This window comes from Trachurus japonicus, chromosome 16 (genome assembly GCF_045865225.1).
Source record: "Trachurus japonicus isolate A0001 chromosome 16, Traja_1.0".
NCBI lineage: Eukaryota > Metazoa > Chordata > Actinopteri > Carangiformes > Carangidae > Trachurus > Trachurus japonicus.
Genome location: NC_140922.1, coordinates 5550435 through 5572293, shown reverse-complemented (window position 1 = coordinate 5572293; position 21859 = coordinate 5550435). Strand labels below are relative to the sequence as shown.

At 40.4% G+C, this 21859-nt stretch overlaps 1 protein-coding gene and 1 pseudogene across 1 annotated transcript; one reads left to right on the top strand and one right to left on the bottom strand.

Annotated features, from left to right (window-relative positions):
* Positions 1 to 8852: 8852 nt before the first annotated feature.
* Positions 8853 to 13834, bottom strand: LOC146971554 (putative C-type lectin domain family 20 member A). The gene is made up of 5 exons (XM_085803539.1): positions 13780 to 13834; positions 12903 to 13304; positions 11778 to 12113; positions 9286 to 9380; positions 8853 to 9012 (listed from the first exon to the last, which is right to left on the bottom strand). The coding sequence occupies exons 1-5, from the start codon at positions 13814 to 13816 to the stop codon at positions 8905 to 8907; spliced, it is 978 nt and encodes a 325-aa protein (XP_085659665.1). The 5' UTR covers positions 13817 to 13834; the 3' UTR covers positions 8853 to 8904.
* A 5618-nt stretch (positions 13835 to 19452) lies between these two features.
* On the top strand, positions 19453 to 21677 carry LOC146971553 (macrophage mannose receptor 1-like; annotated as a pseudogene).
* Positions 21678 to 21859: the final 182 nt, after the last annotated feature.

Here is a 21859-nt window from a genome sequence, read left to right as displayed (position 1 = left end):
ATTTTAAAAAGTATAAAGAGTTAAAAAGAGAAAAGTAATGCCGATAAAGTTCAAAAAAAGCTGCACGTTTTGATATATGAATTGTTGAAATAGCACAAAGTATGAAGGACTAGAAGAAGACCGTAAAAAGGCGGAAGAAAATGGCCAAACAGAAGAACAATAGTGTGACTGCTTCAGCAGTCACACTAATAATAAGAAGAAAAAATCCACACAATAACAGTAGTGCCCGGGCTTTGCCCGGGCACTGGTCCCTGCAGCTATTTCATAGCTGTTGGGACCAGTGCCCGGTGCGATTGCCCGTGGCCCTAATAACTAGAAAATTTCCTCTCGGGAAATTTTGAATGGGCCACGGGAGCTACTGCGGGTTGTGCCATCTCTGTCAACATGGGAATCAAACCCACGATCTTAAGGTCAAGACAGAGCTGATCAGACAGACACATGATCATCTTTCTATAAGCACTGATATGGAGGAGCTGTAACCACATTAGGTTACCTGTGTGTGTGTGTGTGTGTGTGTGTGTGTGTGTGTGTGTGTGTGTGTGTGTGTGTGTGTGACTGTAATCACATGAAGCTGGCTCTAGAGTCTGTGTGTGTGTGTGTGTGACTGACTTGTCACATAGTTAGTTAGTAGCTGCATCCTGTGTCAGTCTGATTTAGCTGTGTCTGTGTTTATAAACATTTAAACGAGCGCCAGGTGGATTGTTTATGAAGTTAACGAGCTCTGGCCTGAGGATCAAAGAGGTTACCACGGCGATAGGGGCCCCCGCAGGCTGAGACAGACAGAAACGTGGAGAAAAACAGCCATTTTCTGCCTCTAAACCGGCCTCACAATTAGGCTTAGCATGACAAAACGGTAACTCCTATCAGAACAAAACACAGATCAACGTTGCTCTAAGGACTTACTGAAAATTTCGGTACGATTTGGTGTTTCTACAGTAAATATTTTGGCGACGCTGGCAGTTTTAAAACATCAGGCCGTTCTGCTCCTCTCAGAAAATATTTGTATTGGACTCAATGAGGAGCAGGGACAGACGTGGCCGCACTCAGAGGCTGATTCTGTAAGTTCTGTAAGTCTCTCTGATATTTTGAGCACATGACATGAGAGATAACAAGTTTGTCTTACAAATTCTGAAAAAATTATGTCTGTAGAGTGTAAATTGTGGCCGTGGTGGCAATTTATCCAGAAAAAATACAGAATGTTTCTTCACTCTCTCCCACTCTAACCGATGATGTCACGCACTCTGACACGAACATTCCATGCAATACACACCCATTATAAACTCATAATTTCTCCAAAAATGATCATGGTCATTGATCAGGGATTGATCAAAAACGATATGACCTATCAAAACGTGGAGTAATACGACAATACACAAGACTTGTGTCTACTGTTTAAAGTTTAAATGGAGTCTCTAGGTGAAAGTATGCCTGAGCAGTAGACGTTTGTTAAACTCCAATGATTGGTCTTTTTCGCTCTTTTTTTCCCGCCTGTCCCATTGACTTACATGCAAAATTTTTGCGCAGTTTTTCGCGACTACGTCGCGAAAAATTCGTAAACTGTTGAGAAAAGTAATAGCACAGCGATCCCGATCAAGACGCACGTTTTGATATATAATATGTCCTGCAACTCTTCGAGTTGCAGGACTAGTAGCACATCGAAATCTGGCCGGAAGTGGAAAAATAACTAGAAAAAGCATTTCCAAGAATGGAAATGGTGTGACTGCTGACAGCAACTGAACGCTGTTGCAGAATTAGCAAATAGTGCAAGCTGTGATCACCATACAAATGTTTGACCAAGGTCAGAATCGAACCCACATCCTCATGGTTATTAGACTTCCACTCTGCCTCTAGGCCACGGTGCACACACAGTTGCAGAGACTGTTGTCTGTTAATGATCTGCACACTGTCAACATCAAGAAAGCTTGAGAGTCAAGCTTGAATGAACTTAGAATGAAAATGTCTGTGAATTTCAGGCTGAGCACTAACCATATGGCCACAGAGAACCTGAGTTACAATGAGCTTTATACTATGAGGAATCAAAGACTGTCCAATGACAGCTGAATAATTGGAATCAAAAGTCAAGCAATGAAGTGAAAAGACTGAGGCAGGAATCGAACCCATGACCATATGATCACTAAACCTTTACTCTGCCACTCGGCTACAGAGAGCACACTGCTTTCAAACCTGTTGTCATTCATTGTAATGTGATGATGTGCTGCAAACTGGTACGAGTAATCAAGGAGATAACAAACACCTGTAACCAATTGAAGGCGGGGGAGGAGAGCAGAATTCAACATAACATAACAAGAGTTCTTCCCTTGGATTCGAACCAGTGACCTTAGGGTTGGCAAACATCCACCCTAACCCCTACACTACAGTGGAGTTATGAAGAAGAGAGGTTGAGACTTTGATGAATGTGAGATTTTTTGTGAAAAAGTTAAATATTTGAAAAAGTATAAATAGTTAAAAAGAGAAAAGTAATGCCGATAAAGTTCAAAAAAAGCTGCACGTTTTGATATATGAATTGTTGAAATAGCACAAAGTATGAAGGACTAGAAGAAGACCGTAAAAAGGCGGAAGAAAATGGCCAAACAGAAGAACAATAGTGTGACTGCTTCAGCAGTCACACTAATAATAACTAGGAAAAAATCCACACAATAACAGTAGTGCCCGGGCTTCGCCCGGGCACTGGTCCCTGCAGCTATTTCATAGCTGTTGGGACCAGTGCCCGGTGCGATTGCCCGTGGCCCTAACTATGTTTACTAACTACATACTAATGAGTATTCATGTGTTATAAATTATGAATTCAATATTTATTAATGCTTAACTAATGCTTAATAGTGTGTACTCATTATAAAGTGTTACCGACATCTGGTGTTAGTTTTTAATGATCAATTTCTTCTGTGTTTTATGTGTATTTACTCTGCTAGAAATATTTCAGAGGTAATGATAGAATGAGTGAATAAATATGTAGTTACAACAAAGATAGAATCATTTATTTTATTTGATGTGAGAGATAATAGCATAGGCTCAATGAGAAACTCAGAGGTGTCTTGATACATACTGTATAAGATATAGATCTTTGTGTTTTATATCATTGACTAGTCTTTGTATTATCAACTGTTTAATTTAGTTGTTTTTTGGGGGGGTTTTTTGCTTGCTTGTTATTACTGGTAAAAGTTGTTTGTCTATGACAGGTAGTCTGTAGTACAACTAAACGACCCACTATGTAACTCAGGGTTTTCTGTCATTGTCTTATTAATAAAGTCAGAGTGCAGTGTACAATCTCTGTTTGTGTTATACTTTAATTTACTGTAGCTTCACCCTGAATCCCTCTTCAAGCTTTTAGACTGTGAATATGTTTTTTTGATATGTGAATTTTAGCTGTGAATTATTATTATTCATTACTCCGGCTTCCTCCCACAGACCAAAGACATGCAGGTTAGGTTAATTGGCGACTCTAAATTGCCCATAGGTGTGAATGAGAGTGTGAATGGTTGTCTGTCTATATGTGTTAGCCCTGCGATAGACTGGCGACCTGTCCAGGGTGTACCCCGCCTCTCGCCCAAAAGTCAGCTGGGATAGGCTCCAGCTCACCCGTGACCCTATGCAGGATAAGCGGTATAGAAAATGAATGAATGAATGAATTATTATTATTATTATTATTTTGTCAAACCTCATGTGATGTCAAACATCACATGGAGGCAGTTTAGCACTAAATGCTACTTTTATAGTGTCTGGGTTTTACTGTATTTCATTTTCAACTGGCATGATTAAGAATCATGACAACCCTGTTTTATGTGCTTATTTCCTCAATAACAGTAATAAATCTTGTGACAGCCTGAAAATAATTTACAAAATAAAAACCTTTCACATCTACCTGTGTTAAAAGATGTTAAATTCAAAATAATGGGCCACCGACATCAACTTATTGAACAGAATGACTTACACACTTCACATCACAAATGATTCTACCATCAAACAAAAGAAGATGTCGAGATGTGTAGAAGTAACGAAAAAGTAGCCCGACTGTTTACATTGGACTTGAGATTAAATATCCTGGGGCACGAATGCTTTTATGAAAAACACTTTTGATTCTTTTGATTGGTGAACCCTCACATAGGCTACTGAAGGAATCTACATGAACAAGTAATCAGACGTCCTCAAAGCCAGGGAGTCACCACTGTTTTGCCGTCTTCATGATGTTACATGCATGCTAAATCATTTTCAAAAACAGAATCACTGTTTTTTTTTTTACTATGTTTGACCACCCAACTGGATGGACATGGCTCCAGTGCGGCTGTGATCATGGCTCATGGAATAGTTGCAGGGTTAGGTTTGGTTTTGGCTGTTGTAATGATCGAGGCTGTGACATTTGTTGGTAGGCCTGTGTTATATTAACTATAAGCAGGTTGCACTTTGGTGTAGTTGCAGCTACATCAACAACAGAAACTGCCAAAGCCACAACAACAGCATAAACAACCATGTGTTCCAGGATGAAAGCCACAACAACAGCAAAGGACACACCCATTTACACTGTAACAGTCAGAGGCTTTGTTGTTGGAAATGAATCAAAAGTGCATTCATAAATATGTGTATGTAATTAAATAAAAGTAGCACTGACACTGTCATCTGTCAAGGTTTCTGGAAACACAGATTATAGAATTATGACAAAACATACAATAACTTTCTGATGACATAATAGGTTACATTTCCTCATTTGCATAAAAAAATAATGTATGTTAAAATGCAGCACCGTTGTGTCTACCTGTCAGAGAGAGGACAGACATTCTCTTGCAGAGGTTCCAGGTTTGGTTGATGAGAAACACTGGACTTTTGACATGTGAGTACACTTTGTTTCATTAACTTCTCCCCCATGGGTTAGAATATCAAATCAACTTTATCAGCTCCAAAAGTGTGAATCCCCTCCTGTTACATCCAGTAATTCTAATATTTCTAATTGCTTTTCAATCACACCAGAAATACATGTACATTTATTGTTTACAACTCGTGTCCACTCAAAACTACTCAAACGTGACATGTATATTTGTTGTTCAATTCAAATGATTAGGGTTAAAGCTACAAAGCTTTTCTGGCTGAAAACCAGTGTTTTGCTGCCCTCTCTGGTGGAAGCTTTCATGTCAGCATCATGATGAGTGTGGCCACAAACATGTTGTGCTGCACCTGTAGCTCCACCCAACAATGATGTCACAGGGTATTTGAAGACACTTGTATGTCACTGCAGCAGGTGAGAAGGTAAACCACTGGACTTTCAGCAAAGACATCTGGTGTTAGTTTTTAATGTTCCATTTCTTCTGTGTTTTATGTGTGAACATTGTTGACTTAAAGCAGAAGTAAGTGATATATTTGTGTTAATATAAGTCTTAAATAGTTATATCTTCCGACAGCAATCACTTCTATAGAGTGTTTGGACTGAAACACGGGTCTGTCAGTCACTCTGCTCTGCTCTGAGTCGAGGAGAAAACATTTATTGTATCCTACAGTTTTTATCCAATGAGGAGAGAGAACGGCATGCAGGGCTGTGTGTGCAGCCAAGGGACGCCGTGAATGTGGCGACGTAGGGACGAGGACTGTTATGGTGCGTTCAAGGAAACTCGTATTTTTCCGACCTGTGAAGTCGTACCAGTTGGATCTGGTACGAGTTCACCGGTCGGAAGTTACGAGTGGCCGTTATAGTGACTTTCACCGGTAAAACAGGTCGGAAAAACACGAGTGGGTTGCCTGGAACGCTACAAAGTCGTAAGTTGTGACTTGAAGCTGTAATTTACGATTTCAAAAGCCTGCCTGGAACGCAGCATTAGCCAAAACGACCGGACCACTTACTTCTGCTTTAATCACTGATTCTTTTTTTAATTTTATGTGAATGATAATAGCATCAGCTGCTCAATGAAAAACTCAAAGAGATCGAACATGAAAGAAGGAAGTTAACTTCAGGAGATCTTTGTGTTTTATATCATTGATTATTCTTTGTGTTGTTTAATGTGTTGTTACTGTTTAATTTAGTTTTTTGCCTGCTTGTTATTAATGTTAAAAGTTATTTGTGTATGACAGGTAGTCACAGATAAATGACTCCAAGTAATATAATCAAATGAACTACTCTGTAACCTGTGGTTTCCTGCCATTGTCTTCTCAATAAAGTCAGTGTGCAGTGCACCAATGATCTCGTCTTGTGTTACACTGGAGTTTAGTTCCACTCTGACTCCATTCAAGCTTTCAGATTCAATTAAAAAGCCAAAAGCTGTGAATTATTAAGGGACACACTAACAACATGTCTGTCAAACATCACATGGCACTTGCATTTAGCACTTGCGACTACTTTTTTTAGTGTCTGGATTTTATAAATCTGGCCAGCATAGCCTACAAACATTTCCTTTTAACCTGGCTTGAAATATATCAAGAAGCATGGCAACCCCCTTATATACTCGTTTGTTAACAATGTCTGAATTTATAAGTGAAACTTTGTAAAGCTGAGCTCACTGAGTTTCTAACTCTATGGTTCTACTAGGGGCGTTCAAAGGCTGCAGTGTTGCCAGTTTAGCAAACTGTTGCAAGATTTAGTGAATTTGTGTGAAACAGGCAGTCTATCCAGCTGCTTTGGAGCTGTAGGGGAGTTAAGCAGAACTTCCTCAGCCCAGTCTCAATTACTGCAAATAAAAACTACTTTTATTACATGTAACATTGTTGTTATTGTAAATATTAGAATGCATACCATTTGAAATAAGAAGCTTCATACACCACACATTGTTATGTCTTGTCAAATTTTTTAATTTTGTTTAGCTTATATGTCTTGATTAGTGTCATGTGTTGGTCCTTATATTTTAATTTAGTCAAGTCACTCATGTCCCGTCCTGTCATGCACTTCCTGTTTTATTTTGTACTCACCTTTTCCCTCTTGTTTCAGATCCTGACTTCCTCCCTTTGTGTGCCTTCCCTCCGTTGTGATTGTCAACCCCGCCCCTGATTGGTTCCACCTGTGTCCCCTTACCTCATGTTCAAATAGTCCTTGTCTCCCTTGTCTTGTGTCAGTTTGTTTTGTCCTGTCAGAGTCACTGTCATGCAGCCCGAGAAGCCACGTTTCATTCTGTCCTCCAAGTGAGCGTTTTTTGTTGCCCTTTATCATCCTTCTTGAGAGCGTTTTTTGTTGAATAAATTTCCTTTGAGTGAAGCATTTGAGTCCTCCTTCCTGTTTGAGGTCGTTACACACATTGCTGGTTGAAGTCAAAGTCACAGTTCTAACTGTTATCATATTTAACTCAGTATGCGGCAAATGTATATGATTGTATTATTTCATAAAATGTGTTTTCATAATATTAGGTACTACACATTATTATAATTATTATTATTATTATTATTATTATTATTATTAGTTTATTTGTAAAGGGACTCTGCATATTCATGAACATACAAAAAATGGGGACAGCCCCCCACTCTGAAACACCGCTGTTACGAAACCCCCCTGCAGCTGTCCAGGGTCCTGAACTGGGTGACAGACAAAGTAGGCTACTACTCGGAACAGAGCCGCAGCCTGCGATTGTTTGCACTCTACGTTTCAGCCTGCTCTTAGTGACCGTGAACATGTTAGTGCCTGTGATTCTTTACTAGAAGATAAATGAAGATTACAACATGATTTCATAATGGCAAGTGCCATGTTATGTTTGATGGACGGTTGTTGTTGTGCCCCCTAATAATTTGCAGCTTTTGGCTTCTTAATTAAGTCTGAAAGCTTGAATGGAGTCAGAGTGGACCTAAACTCCAGTGTAACACAAGACGAGATCATTGGAAAACTGTGCACTGACTTTATTGAGAAGACAATGACATGAAACCACAAGTTACAGAGTAGTTCATTTGGTTGTATTACTTGGAGTCATTTGTCAGTGACTATGACAGGTCCTGTCATACACAAATAACTTTTAACATTAAAGCAGAAGTAAGCGATCCGGTGGTTTTGGCTAACTTCTTGTCAGCCGATGGAGTTAGCAGCCCCCGCCCTCGTCATGGATCTATTGGTCCTCGTCCCTACATCACCACATTCACGCGCATCCCTTGGCTGCACACACAGCCCTTCATGTCGTTCTCTCTCCTCATTGGATAAAGCTTGTAGGATACAAGGAAGTATACAAGGAAAGTTTTCTCCTCAGCTCAGAGCAGAGCAGAGTGACTGACAGACCCGTGTTTCGGACCAAACACTCTATATAAGTGATTGCTGTCGGAAGATAGAACTATTTAAGACTTATATTAACACAAACATTCCGCTTACTTCTGCTTTAATAACAAGCAGGCAAAAAACTAAATTAAACAGTAACAACACATTAAACAACACAAAGAATAATCAATGATATAAAACACAAAGTTAACTTTCTTCTTTCATGTATGTTAGACCCCTTTGACTTTTTCATTGAGCAGCTGATGCTATTATCACTCACATAAAATAAAATAAAAATAATCTGTGATTAAATCATCAATGTTTACACATAAAACACAGAAGAAATGGATCATTAAAAACTAACACCAGATGTTGTCTTTGCTGAAAGTCCAGTGGTTTACCTTCTCACCTGCTGCAGTGACATACAAGTGTCTTCAAATACCCTGTGACATCATTGTTGGGTGGAGCTACAGGTGCAGCACAACATGTTTGTGGCCACACTCATCATGATGCTGACATGAAAGCTTCCACCAGAGAGGGCAGCAAAACACTGGTTTTCAGCCTGCTCTTAGTGACTGTCAACATGATTCTTTACTAGAAGATAAAGGAAGATTGCAACATGATTTGTTTCACACTGAGTCTAATGATAGTAGTGATCCAGTACATTTGATTAACAAAGTCTTCTAACTACATTCATTTTGGTTTCCTACATTGTGTCTTTGTAGCTGGTTTAAAAACATTCAGTTACATTTTCCATTGTCTTCATCATCGTCTTCCTCTTGTTTTGTGGGTTGAGTCACCCACCTCAGTTTAACGTCACCGTGTAAAGCCTTGAACCTTTCACTGAGCTGAGAGGGAATAAAGACAACGTTAGAAGAACAATGATACAAACACGTTTAGCTTCATCAAACAGAAAATATTATTAGTATCATTATTCAGTGACGTGCAATCAGGGTAGACGGGACAGACAGGGCCTGCCCACCCTGTCCTAGACCTCACTGCACGTCACTGGTATTATTGTAGTATTTGACATATTTCACATCATAAACATTAATATACAGTAGATGAACATAAGTTGTAATGGCTGAGATTTAGTTGTGCGGGAACCGGGGGGATTTTACCTGCTGGAGAATCTGGGCATTAGTAGCTGGATCTGAAAGGTCAGCAAAGGTCTGAATCTTCATCCTCACCATGGTCGTCTTCTTCACCCTGAGGTCTAGACAAGACCCACAAACCAAGAGGGAAAAAGTTATCACCTTGAGAGAACAAAGGAAAAGCACCTTTATAGCATCAAAAGTATAGTTTCAGGTCACAGGACACATCATGCCAAATATGGGTTGAGTCTTCAACCACACAGAGCTCCTTTAGGCCATTTGGCTCATTATATCTCCAGTTTGTGAAGGAGCTGCTGCTGTTGTCAGACCACCTCCAACGTACTCTGTACAAGCCAATCCATGCATAAGATGCTGAGTTTGTTAACAATATCCAGGATTTTCCCTGCCTATTGGCGCCGCCTTGGTTGAAGCGTGTGCGTGCATAGGGCCGTTCAGATGTAACGTGTAGATGTGCGTTATGTGTGCTCACAACCAAAGCGACGCTGTAGCAGCACACAGAGGACAGATCTCAACTTTTTGGGAGGCAGCGAGCGCACCGCATGTCATGTGATAAGAACCCCCCCCCCCTACCACCGCCGCCGCTGTCTCTCTCCCTTCACACACAGTAGCAGGCAGGTTGCTTACACACCCTCCCCCTCATCACTACTTGAGTTAGTTGTAGACTAGTGCATAACAATATTAACAGCTGGTCGCTACAGTAGGCTACGCATTACTGTAATGTTGGCCGTCTTATTATTAGCCATTAGCTGCAGCTAGCGGTTAAAGGCTGACGTTATAACTTTAACAACGTTATCAGGCAAGGTTGAGCAGATAAGACAGTTAAGAAGCAGGTGAGTGAGAGAGAGGGATTTTTCTTTCTGTTTTTTTATCCCGGTGGTATCGAATATGGTATTGAGTATCGAATATTTTCCTGAGTATTGGTATCGAGTTGAAAATTTTAGTATTGTGACAAGAGGAGGGACAATAATAATTGACGTTATCAGTAGCCTAGAGGCTTAAAACATAGCCTATAGCCTATTTTCATGAAGGATGGGGAACACAGTTTTGTTTGACGAACGTAAAGAATTAATGTTACAAAACGTGAGTAGCTCTCGGCCATTTTCAATTTGTAAAAATAGGTCTCAGAGGAAAAAAGGTTGGAGACCCCTGGGGCCGTATTCACAAAGCCTTTTATCTTACCGCTAGGAGTGCTCCTAACTCGCACTAAAAGTTTTTACGTAGGAGTTTTTTCTTAAAAGCTATTCACAAAGCCGCTGAGACCTACTCTTACTAAGGATAAATCACTAAGAGCAGAGTAAGAGTGACGCCCTGGTGACGCCCCGTTGCTATGGATTACGTCAATTCTCGTGCACGAATTCGAGGCGCTCAACACGGTGATTGGTTGTTGAGTGCCGGCGGCGCCCCCCCTCCCCCTCCCTCCCTCCTCCTCCTCCTCCTCGCCGCCGGCCGCTCCGCTCCGCTCCACTTTTTTTTTTTTTTTTTTGCCGTCAGGTCCGACGGGGCTTTTTTAGATTGCTTCGAGTCCAAACCACTGTCTCTGCTGCCGAGTTGGGCTCTGAACTTTCTGTCTTTCTCTCTGCCATCTGCATCTGCTACAGTTTTTGTCGCGTCTCACTCTGCAGTGTGACGCTGTGCAAATGCAATGAGGGTCAGTGCGTCCACTCGCAAAGCAGCCGCTGTTTTTTTTTCTTCCCACATTTTAATATTAATTTTCACATTCGTTGACAGCCCTATATGGTGATCATAATAGTAATGATGAGAAAAGAAAATGCATTACCCACATTTGTGGCCTATAGCAGGATTTGAACCCAGACTAACAATAAGTTTAGTTTACTGTGGGAGCAGCCTTATCACATGAGCTATTACTACTAACAGATGTGTGTGTCTAGCGCACCCACCAACTTTTTAAAATTATTTTTGGCTCACATCAGCATGACTGCATCGCAGCGGTCGCAGTTACCTCGGTCCGACCGTTGTGACGCCTATTGGACAGTCCGTCACCGTCACTACTCCCGTTTTATAGCGAAAATGTTGTAAATGACCCCCCCCAAAAAAAAAAAACACCGACAAAAAGGCACGTTGGGCATCAAAGGGCAAAGGGACAGGTGCTCCAGCTTCCCCCTCTGCAGCAATTCGCAGTCCTCCATACATTTGCCTGGCTGCAGCCATTTGCGATTCTTTGTGAATAGGTCTTACTGAGTTAGGAGTCCTCACGAGGACTTTTAAGCTCTCCCAGACTTAGGAGCTACTTTTAGGCATAAAATACTTTGTGAATTACTCTTATTTTAAAAAACTAGGAGTCCTAAATTTAAGACTGACACGCCCACTTTTTTTAGGAGTTGCTCCTAAATTCGGCCCTTAGGAGCTACTTTTAACCTTAAGATTCTTTGTGAATACGGCCCCTGATCTAGATCTACTGACAAACAAAGAAAGACATATTATTGTATTGTGAGGAAAAACAAAGAAAAGCATCAATAAGCATCAATGTTGTTTCTCACCTGTGTGACACCAGAAGTTGTGTTTAATGCCACAATTCAAATCATGCCAAAAATGATGTGAATCCACAGCCACACAGTAGTCATGGCCTCCATTTGGTTCATCAGATCTCCAGTTTGTGAAGGAGCTGCTGCTGTTGTCAGACCACCTCCATGGTATTCTGTACAAGCCAATCCATACATAAGATGCTGCCATCACAGAGTGCACCTGTGTGTTTTCTTCAGTATTGTCGATTGTAGCCAGGTCTGTGTGGTGTGTTCTGCAATATGCCTGGGCTTCTGTCCAATTCATTGGATTTTTAACTGCAATGAATGTTTTCTGTCCTGGAGGATTTGAATCTACAAAAGAGGAAAACGACAACGATAAACCATTGAATTAGAGTGTTTTTCCTAATATTTACCTCATAGTTAATACATGTTAAATTACAACACGTCTTGTGTGAAATAATTAATGCAACTTCACTGAATACATTTAAAATGTATTCTAAATTTGAAAAATTTTAAACATATTCTAAACGTCTTACATATAGTCTTGAGTTCCTCTAGCAATATTGTAATTGCAGTCTCATTAAAACCCTTGATTTCATACAGGTGAATACATTGTACACAGTTTCAGTGAACAAATGGATTCATAACTCTTGGCACATTGCTCTATCTATCTAATCAACTTTGTGGAAACAAAAGTACAGCCCTTATGTTTTATTGTCTTTTCTTTGATCTCAGCTCATGTACTTTCACAACCCTCAGTGAACAGATATTTTGTACTTGTACTGCAGACATTGTACATAAACAGTATTTTTAGTATTTTCACACCCTTTATAGTTGTCCTTCATATATCTCATCATTCATTTTCTCCATTAATCTGACAGTGGCAGACAATACTCAGTCTTGTGGCTGTACCACCAGACAAGACTGTGAAGTTGAAATGTTGTTTTCTCCAGTGACATAAATGTGACGTTATGGTGCATCAGTGCACTGTGACATCACTGAGAGGTGTGACTGCAGGTGCAACATAGCATACTGCAGACCACACCCAAACAGATTTGAAACTCTCCATCACAGAAAACACTTATACACTTCTTTTTCAGCCTGGTTTCATGTAAGTCATGAACACATCAATTTTCTTACCGTTGAAGCAAACAAAAGTGTACTCATTGGAACAGCTCTCATCATACCAGTGTCCATTGGTCCATATGTACCCACATGTTCGATATCTGAGTTGTTCATAATTCACATAATCCCAGTTGTGGTAACCAGTTTCTGATGTTTTACCAGTCGCTGACCATCTCCAGGAGTTGGAATCATTGCTCCAAACTCCTTCTGCCTTCCAGGATTCTGGGTCATCACTCAGTCCAATCCATGAGAATGAAGTGTCCTCACTTGGTCTGTTTAACCTGCTCAAGTCCTCTGCACTCTCAATGGTTGCCAGATCAGTGTATTTCTCTCTGCAGTATTTCTGAGCCTCGGTCCAGGTCAGTGACTGGTTGACATAGTGGTATTCTCTGGCAGAACAGGAAGTGAAGCCAAATCCTGAGGTTTGATGATAGAAAACATATTTAGTTGTAAACTATAAGAGTCATGTCAGTAACAGTGGATCTGAATACTGTCTCAGGGCTTTTCATTTAGTTTTACCAGTGACCAGTGTCAAATAAATTATGTAGTTTTGAATCAAATATAATTTATGTCTATTTTACAAAAAAGTGATTATTACCCATAATAAATGTTATTTTACAAGGCAGACATGCTGAAGACTTTCAAATGAGAAAATTCAAATAAGAGTTGCTTGAGAGTTTCTGTATATCTTGCAACTATATTTAATGCTCTTGAATAAGCTACATGTTCTGTCTCGACAGAATTATGAGCCAGATGGTCAGAGGACTTCAAAACAACTTCACTGCTCTCATGGCTTCTCTCTCAGAAGCCTGTGATTCTAAATTGTGTGATAGAACAAATGAACTGGAAACCAAAAGCATCAACTGGAGATTGAAGGAATCATAACTCTTACCAATGAAGAAGAAAATCAAAAGCTTTGTAGAGTCCATCTCTGATTTCACTGAAAAGTAATAAAAATAGCAAAAAAAAATCACCTGATTGAAAAGCAATTAGAAATATTAAAATGACTGGCTGTAACAGGAGGTGATTCACACTTTTGGAGCTGATAAAGTTGATTTGATATTCTAACCCATGGGGGAGAAGTTAATGAAACAAAGTGTACTCACATGTCAAAAGTCCAGTTTTTGTCATCAACCAAACCTGGAACCTCTGCAAGAGAATGTCTGTCCTCTCTCTGACAGGTAGACACAACTGTGCTGCATTTTAACATACTCATTATTTGTATATGCAAATGAGGGAATGTAACCCATTATGTAATCATAATGTTCTGTCATCAGAATGTTATTGTATGTTTTGTCATAATTTTATAATCTGTGGCTGTGTCCGAAATCACCCCCTACTCACTATATAGTGCACTATATAGTGACCACGCCATTTTGTAGTGGTTTCCGAATGTTTAGTGATTATTAATGTTCACTATATAGTGCACTGAATCTATCCCACAATTCACCGCGAAATGTAGTGAACATCCGATGGTCACTAACCGGAGCAAGATATCCCATCATGCATTGCGGTCACGGATCGACACCGTTAACACACCGGCCCAGAACGACCGGTGTAGCTACCAAATAAATGCATTAGTGCAGCAGCCTCAATAAATGTGTCCAGGCTGCCAGAGTTGTCCGGTCACGGCTTCCACAGACTCCCACAACAAACGTCGGAGCAAATTTCCTAACAAGTGTTATAAACTGACTACAGACTCTGGATAGCGAGGCTAATTTCTGTTAGCCCGTCTATGGTGTTTTACATTAACGTTAGCATTAAGCTAGCGGACATTATGCTTAGTTGTGACACTGGCTGTGTGTGTTTTGAATGTTGTTTCAAACTATGTGGGTTTGATTGAACATCTTTGATGCTTAAATATATATATATTACCGCTTAATATATTGCTTTACTCCTACACCGGCCGTTGCCATGGTTGTATCCATGGTACCTGCACCAGCTGTTACAATCGCTGTCGGAACGTTTTAATTACGCGACGTAATACGTCATTAACTGTGCGGCGGAGTAGTGTCCGAAAGTGTTTTTTTATTTGACCAGTGAGTCCACTATATAGTCCACTATATTGAATTCACTCTATAGGGAGTAGGGAGGAGGGAATGAGTGAGTGATTTCGGACACAACCTGTGTCTCCAGAAACCTGGACAGATGATTGTATTACATTTATTTAATCCACATTTAATTACATACACATATTTATGAGTGCACTTTTGATTCATTTCCAACAACAAAGCCTCTGACTGTTACAGTGTAAATGGGTGTGTCCTTTGCTGTTGTTGTGGCTTTCATGCTGGAACACATGGTTGTTTATGCTGTTGTTGTGGCTTTGGCAGTTTCTGTTGTTGATGTAGCTGCAACTACACCAAAGTGCATCTTGCTTATAGTTAAAGCAGAAGTAAGTGATCCGGTCGTTTTGGCTAATGCTGCGTTCCAGGTAGGCTTTTGAAACCGTAAATTACAGCTTCAAGTCACAACTTACGACTTTGTAGCGTTTCAGGCAACCCACTCGTGTTTTTCCGACCTGTTTTACCGGTGAAAGTCACTATAACAGCCACTCGTAACTTCAACCACATTCACGGCGTCCCTTGGCTGCACACACAGCCCTGCATGCCGTTCTCTCTCCTCATTGGATAAAAACTGTAGGATACGATAAATGTTTTCTCCTCGGCTCAGAGCAGAGCAGAGTGACTGACAGACCCGTGTTTCGGTCCAAACACTCTATGTAAGTGATTGCTGTCGGAAGATATAACTATTTAAGACTTATATTAACACAAATATATCACTTACTTCTGCTTTAATGTTACACAGCCTACCAACAAATATGTCACAGCCTTGATCAAGATGGCCAAGATGGGACACAAAGCTAGTGTGGGGCAAATTTTAATGCCATATACACAGCCAACCGTGGTTCAAATCCCGGCTGGATGTCACACCCCCCCCCCCCCCATGATTTCCCAAAAAAAAGGTGTTATGCTGGTTACAAAAAAAAAAAAAACTTTTATAAAACAGTATTTTTTAAATTCCATTTCCACTTACCGCAGTTCTCAGGAATCTCTGGTTATTTTAACATGTCTATTTTTAATCAATAGGCTAATTATGTTCAGGATGGGGTACAAATTTTCTTGTAGTGGATTAAAGTCCTCATCCCTTCACAAGTTAGACCAGGGTAGCAAAATTCAACTGCTCTTAACTCATCCTATAGAATAATATTCATCAGTCATCAGCTCATCATCTGTGTCACCTGTTACCTGTGTTTTCTTCTCTAAGTGAGGCCCCATCTTGTGATTAAATAAAAACACAGCAATCCAGGCAACAGAACAAACCAAAAAAAATTCTAATCAAAGCGTAATACTTAAAGATAGGCCGTTTATCTGTAAGCAAAAGATTACCACAATTATCTGTATCTGTATCTTTTCAACCATATAAATTATCTGTATCCGTATCTGTACTCGGAGTGGGCGGGACTTTAACCTGTAGCTACGTATATTATTTTAAGCCTGAAATCAGTTCACACTTTACCAGGGACAGAGCAAGAGAGAACAGGTAATGGGCTAAATGGCAGAGGAGGACAAGGGTGGATCCAGGACAATGTCCCAAGAGGGCTGAAGGCACAGGGGCTAGAGTGATGGGGTAGAGCTGAGACACATGAAAGGTGGGGTGGATGCCCATGCTAGCTGGGAGAGAGAGTTTCAACGTAGCAAATGGACCAATATATCAAGGAGATAGTTTGTAGGATTCAGTGAGTAGGGGAATGTTCTTGGTTGAAAGCCATACCAACTGACTTAGCTCATACTGGTGGGTGGAGTTCCTTGAGTCCACCCAGATTCCTGGGGCAACTTGAGCCAGACCTTGCAGCACTGGATGTCGGAGATGGAGGGAACCACTGTCCCTGTTGGCAGGGAGCATGACCTCTCACAGAAGAAAAGCTCAGCCTTGTAACTAATCCATCTACAGTTCATACTGGTTTCATACTGGTTTGAATAGGAAAATCTTATGTAAACAGCATACAATGTTTTAATATACAAATGTATTTATTCAAATGCTTTTGTCCTTTCCTCTTTGTACTGAAGGCCAAACACGTAAAGATATTTCTGACACTCATGTACTTTGATGACCTTTGTGGCAACAGTTTGGTGAAAAACCTGCTTTCCCGCTTCATTATTATTGTTAGGTTTTGAATAACTGGGCCCAAATGCAGACTCAGAGAAAAGGCAGGTATGGTGACACAACAATGTGTAATTCTTCTCACGAAAATCATGAAAACCACGGGCACACAGGGCATGGACATTGGACAAGGCTTACAGTATAACACAGACAATCTGACAAAAAAGACAAAGGGAGACACTGAGGTTAAATACAGAAGGGAAGACACAGGTGGTTCAATCAAGACAGGTGAAACACATTGGGTAATCACCAGCAGGGAGCACACAGGAAGACAACATGAGAACTTCAAAATAAAACAGGGACTATGGACAGACCATGACACAGGAAGACAGGACACAGAACTTCAAAATAAATCAGAAAAAAACAGGTGGACACAAGGAGGATGTGACAATTATTTCCTGCTTCATGACCTCAAACTCAAGCCCATCTAAGACCTTTGGCTCTAGTCTAGTTTTGGAGTTTTGGAGTTGACTTATCCTACTGAAATAAAAAGGCTCTTTGGAATTGAAATTTGTGACCCTTTATAGCCATGTCATTCCTTGATGGCCGAACCAACATGAGACAGAACAATCTGGTCATACTGCTGTGATGCAGTTGCTCATTAGATGCAGCCACCAAATGATGACACCCCTTATTTGTTACTGTACAAATCAGTGAGTAATCAGCTGCATGCGCTGCAGCTGTTAAGTTTGCTAAGTGTGACAGTTGAGGGTCCTGTCTCTATGCCTCCAACTGGTCATGCACCCTGGCTACGTGGCCAAGGGGATGTCCCTTTGGCCAAGTGGTCAGTGCACATGACTCTTACCCGGGAGTCTGGGGTTCGAAGGCCGCCCCGGGGCATTAGGTGGGCATACCTCTGTAGACCAGATGGTCTCATTTACCAATGGTCTGTTCTGGTCCACAGGGTCTATGGAGGACTATGTCTTTGCATGATGCCGTGAAACCACTGTCATAGAACATGAAGAGAAGTATATTCAAATTCCATTTGTCATGTACACATCATCATCATCAGACACGGTACAATCGGCAGTGAAACGCTTTGTGTACCAACTCCAGTAATGAAACAATTTACAATAACAATGAATAAGAGGAGAATAAATATGGTGATGAGATGGATAAAATGGGGTTCATTTAGGTGTTCAGTAGGCAAACGTCCTGTGGAAATTAGCTGCTTCTCATCCACTATTCATTCTTCTTTTTCTAAGTATATTTTGGGGGATTTTTACCTTTAATAGGTATTGTTGAGAGAGACAGGAAATGGGAAGGAAGAGAGAGGGGGAATGACATGCAGAAAAGGGCCAGAAGATTAGGGATTTGTACCGGGGCCAGCTGCAGCGAGGAGGAGTGTATCCTCTGCACATGGGGCGCCTGCTCAAACCAATAGAAGTGTATTCATTCACTGATCTGATCAAACCAAAAATACATTTCTTTATATAAGACAGGTTCCTGAATGTTAGTTGTGTATGTGCTGATGTGGAGCACTGATACCAATATTCATAAATGGCACTGTGGATGTAAATTTGTTTAACCAAATACTAATGAAAATGTGAGCTCTGCCTCAACAGGCTCAGTATGCGGGGAATCTCCAACCATGACAAAGCCAAAATCTCTATTGGTCTAAATAAGGAAACTAGTGGGGGGCCAATTTGTACTTTTCATTTCATGCTGATGCGAAAGTTTTGATTTCACTTCTTCACTAATTTATAGAACAATTTTGGTTAGAGTGTCAAGCGCTCAGGTTACAAATTGGCCTCTGGGGGGTCACCAGTTCCCCAAGCCCCATCAGCCTTACCAAAATTATAACTTTTGATTGGATTGTCCGATCATAATATATGAGGCATGTGGATTCAGGATTAGCAATTAGTAATCTAAGCATATTGCCCACATAAGCAACATTTTGTCCAGTATTGGCACATATCCACAAAAATAGAAAGCTGATATTCTTGATCTTAGCTATACTGCGCAGGTGAAAGAAGGCAGTCCTAGTCACATGCTTAATGTGGGAGCTGAAGGAAAGATCCTGGTTGGTCAAAAATGACTCCAAGATTCCTCGCAGTTACAAGCTGTGGACAAATCATACAAGGACAAGACAGACCTTACCTAGGAGAAAGATAAACTATTGTCTTTATTCATCAACTGTGGTAAATTATGGGGGAGTGTAATGATCTGCAAAGAGGAGGACAATAATGATTACACCAACCTCCAAGGAAAGTCATGCTTTGAGTATTCAAATGATCTCAAGCATTACGTATTCCTCAAGGTTATAACCAGTGTCTCCTCAACATGTGCATGAGTGTGTTTGATTCACCTGGAAGAGTTCAGATCTCAACCTGGAATTCAAACTTGTGAGTATGTCTTTATATTATATTTCCAGGAAATGAATGGATGGTTGGAATACCAGATGACTGCAGGGGAACGTAAAACAAGGAAAGATATGAGTCAAGTCAAGCATCAAAAATGCTATTCATGGAACTGTGGGTTTTAAAAATCATCCTCCCATAATGTTTTTCATTTTTTGTTTGTTTTTACTTTGTTGATTATCATGGAAAATGTGACAGTTGCTTTTTAAAACAGAAAAAACCTCTGTCTCCTTTTGATTTAGTTCTCATTTAGTTTCCTCAAAGCAAAACTCTAAATCAACCAGTGTGTAACTGCAAACACCTGTTTGGTCATGCAGAAGCTGAGTTTTTTTTACATATGTTACCAATGTTATTTCTCTTTCAGTAAATCAGAAATGAACTGTCTCGCAACTCTGATCCTCCTCTTCTTTGGTAAGGTCCAAGGCTCTACTGAAATTCGGTTTATCAGTTGATGTGTAAGACAATTGCATGGAAAAATAAATAAATAAAATCTGAGAATACATTCACAGAAATTCAGGGACAGACACACTTTTGGAATTTTTGTTCAAATGATTTACCAATACTAACTATACCTTCTATCACTGCCCTTCAGGATGTATCCTCATCTCCAGTTCTCAGTACCCCCTGCGCACGTACTACTATGTTAACTTGAAAGTGACGTGGGCCGAAGCTCAGCAGTACTGCAGAGAGAAATACACAGACCTGGCAAACATTGCGGAGCGTGGAGGACATTGGCATGTTAAAACCTGATATTTCCTATTCGTGGGCATGGATAGGCCTGAAGGATGACCCAGCATCCTGGAAGGTAACCACGGGCAATGACCACAACTCCTGGAGATGGTCAGCAACTGGTGAAACGAGCAAATCTGGTTATCAATCCTGGCATCCACATAACCCAAACAGTCATTATGGAAAGGAAAACTGTGTGAAAATGCATACGGATGGAAAATGGTACGATGCTTCCTGTCAAAGCACCAGCCCTTTTGTTTGTTACACTGGTAAGAAGAATCTGAGTTCATGAATTTTTACAACTAACATCTAACGTCAGGTACGGACAGACTTCATATATTTACTGGTGGATTTGAGGAAATGTCAGGCATATTGCATTGATATGTCTACTGTCGGCTGGCTGGTTTGACAAATAATTAGTGAAATCTCTGAAAAATGAAAACCAGTTTTCATATAAGGTATTAAAAGCTGGGATTTTAATACCAAGTAATATCTCTTGTTACACTAAATAGTTGAAATGTGTATATTTGCTCATTAAGCAGATCATAAGTCAAAACCTTGCAGTTGAACCCCATTACTACTGAACACACTGTCTCTATTAACTACAGTGAATAAACTAACCTAGGTCGAAACCTAGTAACTGTCTGGACTGCTTATGGCTCATATCAGTGAGTCTGTCCTCCTCCTGAGATGCAACTGTGCGAGAAAGTCACACCTTTAGATTATTTTGAATTAATATGATTATGAAATAACTGAATGAACTCATACTGGCTTCATTTGTGTGCATTTCAGTAACAAACCAAAGTGAGAAAATCTATGAGTTCATCTCGACTAAGGAAACTTGGCATTCTGCAAGAGATTACTGCAGAGAGCACCACACAGACTTGCCGATGATCGAGAACAGTGCAGAAAATGCTGAGGTTGCTTCAGTTAAACCAGCCGATGCTGAAATCTGGATCGGTCTGTACAGAGTCCCATGGGCATGGTCTGACATGGCTCTAAGCACCTTCAGAAACTGGAGAAGAGGGAGTCCAAATAACTACGGTGACGGGCAGTTCTGTGCGTCTGAGAATGAAAACCATGAATGGGATGATGCCGACTGTGATGCTGAGGCCATTTTCATCTGTCATAGAGGTGATGGTTCAGAGACATGAAGGAATTCTTTTGAATTTTAATCAAATATTACAAGTTGTGTCTCTTTACTTTGTAAATGCTTGTTTACTCTACTGTTCAGTCTCAAAACTTAAGACAGTGGTGAGGATGACGACAGAGACTGATGCTGACATGACTGATTCAAATATTAACAGCAAACTCCTTGAGCAGGTAAAATTCTTGTCTGTTTTGTTTTTGTTTTTTATGGATATGTAAGATGACAGGATATAGGGAATGAGAGGAGAACAACAGAAATGATCTCTTGTATTTCTTACTGTATATTCCTCTACAGCTGGATGCAGTGCTAAGAAGTAAGGGATGGACCAATGTCACTCTGCGATGGAGAAGTCTTCCCAGAAAGCAGGAAAACAACTCGGAGAAATAACTTTGATCTGTAATGCTGTCCTCAAAACACACAACTTCTTCTGTTCAGTTGCTAATCAACTAATTATTGTGGATAGTCACACTTGTTGATGACAACAATGTAACGTGAGGTTATAAGGCTTTTTGTAATGTGTAGGAAATAAGTGATAATGCCCACAAAAACAACCTTGATATTTTATGGAC